Consider the following 6,586-nt stretch of genomic DNA (forward strand, 5'->3'; position numbering starts at 1 on the left):
TAAATTTCGTTGGAACTTACAAACCAACAGAAAGTTCACAGTAAGTTCACTATACGATTGCAATCATCCAACCTGAAATACCAGTTGATGAAAATAAGAAGTTTTGGAAGATGAAAATTCCGCTAAAAATTAAGATTTTTGTCTGGTATTTACGTCGAGGGGTAATCCTAAACAAAGATAATCTTGTGAAACCCAATTATCTTGGGAGTAGACAGTTTATTCTATCATCACAACGAGACGATTAAATGCTTGTTCTTCTAGTACCGCTTTGCCATATATATATGGGCATGCATCCTAGTAGCTTCTGATCTGTATCTCTTGACTAGCGTGGCTAATATCTTTGGTAATTGGCTTCATGGTATTGATCACAGGTTTATAACGCTTATTAAGGTGAGAGCGCTTGCCCTTATATGGTCGCTATGGCTATACAGAAGTGACAAAGTTTTTAATGATAAGAATTGCTCTCTCTTACATGTTATTTACAGATGTACCGCTATTCTCCGTTCGTGGTATGCGCTGCAAAGGGTGGAGGACCGCGTCCTCTTTATAGAGGTATGTACACGGTTGATGGAGGATACGGCGAGGGATAATTTTTCTCTACATGGGTGGCAACATAATTTAAGGATTGGAACACCACTTTCATCCTAAGCGTTCTACAATTGCTTATGATTTATATCTAATTCGCCTGTTTGTTTTCATATTGGGATGTTTGAGACTTTTAAACGGCTGTGTGCATCTTAGCCTTGTAGAGGTTGGGTGTAAATGTGTAAATTTTTTTCAAAGTAATAAAGCGTCCATTATCAAAAAAAAAATCCAACACCGCAAGTTCTCTTGGTCCTATGAACCAATAAAAAATACAACCTTTATTATGCTTACAACTATAAATAATGTGAATTTAGATGGGTTGAAACAAAGTTACCTATGCTTTGGACAACTTTTACTGAGGTAGTCATCCCACCCATGAGGCGGTTGACGACAACAAAACTTGTCGTCATCTCCTATATAAAAGGAGCAAGTTTCTCTATAATGAGCAATTTTATCTAAAAATTTCAAAGCCTAAGAAAGAGTAAAATCCATTAAACCTCCCCGAGATGATAAATCTACCGCTCTTCTATTCATATCACTAGGCCCCACATAAGAAGTATATAATAACAACCATGGTAGTAAACCATTGCGGGGATAGTGGTCAAGCAAACTTACGTATCTTATGTAGCCTTTAATAAGAATTTTATCCGGTCTATTTTTGAAGTCGGTGATTATATTACTAAAGCTTTTTCTTTGTAGAGACATGTTTATCGAATCTACGGAAAGATCACTTTTGGTGTAAGACCACTCAGGCGGTACTGCGATGGGAGGGAGAAACGAGTTGTCGCTTGGCGAGAGGGAATTAGAGTTGGGGGGGGGGGAGGGGGGACCAAATTATTTTCTGTTGCTGACAATGTTGCGGCTTTTCGTTCTATCCGACGCCTCCGTAGCGTTGCATGTGTACCTGGATGGCTCGGAGCGTCAAACACGCGGTTGGACGAGGTTAAATCTTTGGGAGACGCTTTTATACAAGTGGCTGGAGATTCTTTTACACGGCCAATGCGCACCGTCATTTCGATATCACACACAAATTGGATATCCACTCGTGCCTAGGATGGTAAAGATCCATGAATGAAGAAGCAGAGACTCACAGGCCACACAACCCTGGCCCTCTCCTCCGTGCCGCCCCCAAATCGAGAAGCAAAGTTGCGACGCCGAGCGAAGGGGCCCGATCGAGGCGTGGAACGAGACCACGGACGGCAGGGTGGCCAGCTGAGGTTTAACGTTAACGCAACAAAACTGAAATCACGTGTATCAGCCATGAGACATGTGGTCTTGTGCTTTGTTTACTCGGCCTCGTGCTCCCATTTTTTAACCGCGCTCAACCACGCCTCTGCCTGCATCTTTTTCCATGGTCCTCGGGGCAGGCAGAGTGAGGGAGCTGCCGCTGTGTGTTGCAGCAGAAAGCTTTGCGTTGCGTTGCGCGCAACATAATCCTCCTCCTCCTCTCTTCCGCCACCACCACCACCATCATCAGAGAGCGACCTCCGCTGCCTTTTTTCCCTCGTCTTCTCCTCTCTTGTGCTCTCTCCTATCCTAGGTTAGGAGGAGCTGCTTTTCAAAGGAGGGAGCAAAAGAGAAAGTACTTGCATACCACAACAAGCCAACACGCTGCTTGCTGCCTGCTGCTGCCTTTCCCTCTCCTCCCTCTCTTGTTATCTTCAGTGGAGCCAGAAGAGGTGGGGGGACGACCGAGACACCGGACAGGCCAAGAACCGGAGGAGGAAGGCGGCAGCTCGCTAGCCAGCCATGTGGGATCTCAATGACTCGCCGGCCGCCGACGCGCCGCACGCGCCGCCGCTCTCCCCGTCCGTCGACGACTCCGGCGCCTCCTCATCCTCCGCCGCCGCGGTCGTCGACATACCCGACGACGGCGACGACGCCGCCGCCGTGGAAGAGCCCATGTTCACCCGCCAGTTCTTCCCCCCGGCCGTCCCCGGCGACCCCGCCCCGGCCAACGGCCGCGCGGCCTGGCTCCGCCTCGCCGGCGCTCCCCCTCCCGCCGCGACCGCTGCTTCTGCGGCAGCACCCGGTGCCGGCACAGGACCCGGCGCTGCGGCGGCATCAGCAGCGAACAAGAAGAGCCGGCGCGGGCCGAGGTCCCGCAGCTCGCAGTACCGCGGCGTCACCTTCTACCGCCGGACGGGCCGCTGGGAGTCGCACATATGGTAAGTTCCGTTGCCCCTGTTCCTTCCCTTCCGTTCCCTTTCCTTTACCTGAGAAGAAGGGAGAGAGGATGGGTTTGGTATCGGATTCGTCTTGTTTTGGGCATTCCATGCCTCTGCTGCTTTTGCCTTTCATAGCAACATCTTATCAAACTTATTCCTCCTGTTTCTCTCTCTCTCTTCGACTCTGCTCTCTTCTCACACGCACTACTCTGTTCTCTTCTCTCTCTCACATCCTCACTTTTACGCAATGCAGGGATTGTGGCAAGCAGGTCTATTTGGGTAAGGTTTCTTCCTCTCCATCTTGTCCATATGCCCATACTTGGCGACCTCAATCGCCAATCGCAGGCCGTCGGCGTCTACTCTAGTATTCTTGATTGATTCATCCGACTCACAATGCCTTGTACCTGCAGGAGGATTTGACACTGCTCATGCGGCGGCCAGGTAAAGATTGCATTTTTCACTTCGCCACCAATCGGATTATTCATAGCTCTTCCAGAAAATTTGCTTCTTTTTCTCATTTGTTTACCATCTTTACGCGCAGGGCGTACGATCGGGCGGCGATCAAGTTCCGCGGCATGGAGGCCGACATCAATTTCAGCCTCGAGGACTACGAGGACATCAAGCAGGTGACTGATCGATCGTTCCCGTTCCCGTTCCCTAAGAGTGTTTCTTGTTTGTGGAATCGACTCCTAACATGCTTGGCGCAGATGGGCAATCTGACCAAGGAGGAGTTCGTCCACGTGCTCCGGCGCCAGAGCACCGGCTTCCCGCGCGGCAGCTCCAAGTACAGGGGCGTCACCCTCCACAAGTGCGGCAGATGGGAGGCAAGGATGGGCCAGTTCCTCGGCAAGAAGTACTTATCTATCATTCATCACTCTCTTCCTCCTCCAATCGCTTGGATTCAAACTCTGTTCTGTTCCCTTGCTCCTGTCGTTGCTCTCAAATTGGCATCTCTTCTCTGCACTCTCACTAATGAAACAACTCCCGCAGGTACGTCTACTTGGGCCTGTTCGATACCGAGGAGGAAGCCGCCAGGTAGTAAAAATCGAAAATTTAATTATTGGACCCCGTGCTGTGCTGTGCTGTGCTGTGCGACCATTGTTGCTATTACCTCTGCTGCTGGGGTTGGGCGGTGAACTGATTGATGTCTCGTGTCTCTGGACATTGTCGGCCAGGTCCTACGACCGCGCTGCCATCAAGTGCAACGGCAAGGACGCCGTCACAAACTTCGATCCCAGCACTTATGCAGAGGAGTTCGAGCTGCCCACGGGTTAGTTACTTCAGTTCAGTTAGTTAGTGGGTGTCTCTTAATTACGCACCGCGCCGACGAGTACTTTAGCAGCAAGGAAGGATTATGTGTTCGTCCTGCTGTTCATCACTGATCTCGGACGGACGATGTTCTGTGTTTGTCACCATATATGCAGCTGCTTCGACGGGCGACGACGGCGAGCAGAACCTGGACCTGTCGCTGGGGAGCTCGGCTGGCTCCAACAAACGCGGCAGCCTCGACGGCGACGACGACGGCACGGCGGGGTCCGACCAGCGCGTCCCCATGGCGTTCGAGCTCGACTGGCAGACGGCGGCGCGGAGCACCAAGGCCAAGGTACACCAGCAGCAACTTACCTGTGCTGCATCAACTGTCTAGTTTATAGCAGGGTGGTGTTGGAAAGCTAACACTGCTTAATTTACTCTGCAGTTCGACCAAAACTTGACGCATCACCAGATGCCTCCTCCCGTCCTGCAGGCCTCCCACCTGCCGTTCAGCCCCAGGCATCCCCAAGTGGGTACTTTCGCCATGCCATTTTCGAGGGAATTTTCTCGAATTAGCAGCCTGTTCTTGGTAGGCGCGACTTAACACTGACCTGTCTGGTGCAAAACTGTGTGTGGCAGTTCGCGAGCAACGGCGATCCGGGGACAGCGGGAGGCCTGTCGCTGACGGTCGGTGGCGCGAGCGGCGGCGGCGGCGGGCACTGGCCGCCTCAGCAGTACCACCACCAGCAGCAGCAGCAACAGAGGCTGCACTACGGTGGCTGGGGCAACGGCGCGCCGCCCGGCACGAGCTGGCCGCCGCCGCCGCAACCGCACCTGCCGACGGCGCCACCGTCCAACGCTGCCGTCGCCGCCGCGGCAGCTGCAGCATCATCACGATTCCCACCCTACGTCGCTACGCAAGCCCACAGCTGGCTGCAGAAGAACGGGTTCCACTCCCTCGCCAGACCCACCTAGGTAGCTACACTGCTAGCCAGAGGCGACGATCAAGAACACCATGGCGACCCACGATTGATCGTTCAGAGGTTTGTGTTCCATTGAACAAACCGGTGAAATCAGTTAAGCAAGAGGGGTTTAATTAATTTCCTCAGCCCCGCAACCGATCATCAACCATCACCAGTACAAGACCAACTGAATTACTGGATGCTATTCTTTTCAACATTTCCTGTTTTCTTTCTTGCTCTGTTTTTCTTTTCTCGATTGGGTGAGCGAGATGGATTTGAGCACGGATGGGCAATGTAAATGAGGTAGAGATTGGCAGCTAGCTATGATAGCTAGCTTTGAGAGTGTGTGTGTGGGTGTGAGTGTGTGTTTGGCGCCTTTCTTACCACCATGGCCAACAGCGATGGCCCGGGGTGTCCACATCACAGCTCATTTTGTTTGGTCTCATGTTGCATCACTCACTTCCATGACGAGATTGGTTCCGGAAATTTGCTCCGTGCACCTCCGTGTTGGTGGCCGACAACGCTTAGCCCTATACTATGAAACAGCTTAAAAATATCTACGCTTGTAGTACATGTAGATCATATTCATGGTGGTTTTCTTTAGTTGGTAACCTTGTCGATGCTAGCCCAGCTGTAAACCTCCACAATGCTACACCTCTACTCAATATCTTAAATATGTGTACTACAAGCAGAAACTCAATTCGGCTCCCGGGTGCGTATGATCCCTCTACCATGAAAACATATTTCCAAGTGTTAAAAAAAAATTACAAAAAATTTACATGTACATCTTCATAATATATGTGTATTCGTCAAGTTTCACGAAAAAATGATATTTTTTGTAGTCTAGCGAAAAGAGAAAATTTATCTTGTAACAAGTCTTTGTTTCAACACCAAATTTTGTCTTTTTTACACTGCACACATGACATGTTGATTTTTCATGAAACAACTTTGTGAGCGTGTAGCACATGAAGATGTACGTGCGAAATTTTTGTTTCAATTTTTTTGACATTTTAAAATGTGTCTAACATGTATTTCAAAATAAAGGAAGCATACGCTCCCATGTGCCAAAACATCACTCCCTACTACAAGGTAGTACCATGTTAAGATCTTGCATCGATTCGTACAAGAAAAAGAACGTGACAGAGCAGTGGCGAAGGACGAAAAAAATCTAAGGTAGGGCGAACATTGAATGATGTAAATACCAAAATAATTCTAAAATAGAAATGATGTATATAGTTCAAACACAATTTTTGAGTATAAGAAAAAGAAAAATAAAATATTTAATTGTAAGTATAATCTAAAAACACATACTACCAATAATGCCAACTCAATAGTAAAAGATTTACCTCTTTAAAAAAATCTAGTGTATTTAAACAATTAAGATGTTCGATACTTCGATTATCTCTCGTTCGATGCGCAACTAGATCTTAATTATCTTTGTTGCCAGAAAATTACTTTCAATTGTTGATGCCGCCCATGGGTAAATCAAGGTCATCTTAAAGAAGTGACAATGAGGTTAGAGAAAGTATGATGTGCGTTTCATATCTAGAAATCTTCAAAGTCTGCAATTCTATGAGTATAAATAGTGAATAACTCGAGTTTACCTTAAGGCAAATTAAT

The 6,586-nt window shown here is 48.6% G+C and overlaps 1 protein-coding gene across 2 annotated transcripts; it reads left to right on the plus strand.

Moving 5' to 3' along the window:
* Nucleotides 1–2,062: 2,062 nt before the first annotated feature.
* LOC124676203 (APETALA2-like protein 5) lies at nt 2,063–5,465 on the plus strand. Of its 2 annotated transcripts, none has more exons than XM_047212272.1 (10): nt 2,063–2,753; nt 3,007–3,032; nt 3,164–3,194; nt 3,295–3,379; nt 3,461–3,606; nt 3,744–3,788; nt 3,929–4,023; nt 4,178–4,356; nt 4,450–4,533; nt 4,644–5,465. In XM_047212272.1, the coding sequence occupies exons 1-10, from the start codon at nt 2,335–2,337 to the stop codon at nt 4,977–4,979; spliced, it is 1,446 nt and encodes a 481-aa protein (XP_047068228.1). In that variant the 5' UTR covers nt 2,063–2,334; the 3' UTR covers nt 4,980–5,465. The 2 variants fall into 2 exon arrangements, with proteins under 2 accessions (XP_047068228.1, XP_047068229.1); XM_047212273.1 differs by having other exon boundaries at nt 3,929–4,018; nt 4,173–4,356.
* The last annotated feature ends 1,121 nt before the right edge of the window (nt 5,466–6,586 follow it).

Source organism: Lolium rigidum, chromosome 7 (assembly GCF_022539505.1).
Source record: "Lolium rigidum isolate FL_2022 chromosome 7, APGP_CSIRO_Lrig_0.1, whole genome shotgun sequence".
Taxonomy (NCBI): domain Eukaryota; kingdom Viridiplantae; phylum Streptophyta; class Magnoliopsida; order Poales; family Poaceae; genus Lolium; species Lolium rigidum.

What these genes read in the sequence shown, in the direction of transcription:
- LOC124676203 (XM_047212272.1), top strand. Translation starts at nt 2,335, where the DNA reads ATGTGGGATCTCAATGACTCGCCGGCCGCCGACGCGCCGCACGCGCCG. An exon ending in ACTACGAGGACATCAAGCAG is followed by an intron (nt 3,380 to 3,460) that starts GTGACTGATCGA and finishes TGCTTGGCGCAG; the next exon opens with ATGGGCAATCTGACCAAGGA. An exon ending in ACCGAGGAGGAAGCCGCCAG is followed by an intron (nt 3,789 to 3,928) that starts GTAGTAAAAATC and finishes ATTGTCGGCCAG; the next exon opens with GTCCTACGACCGCGCTGCCA.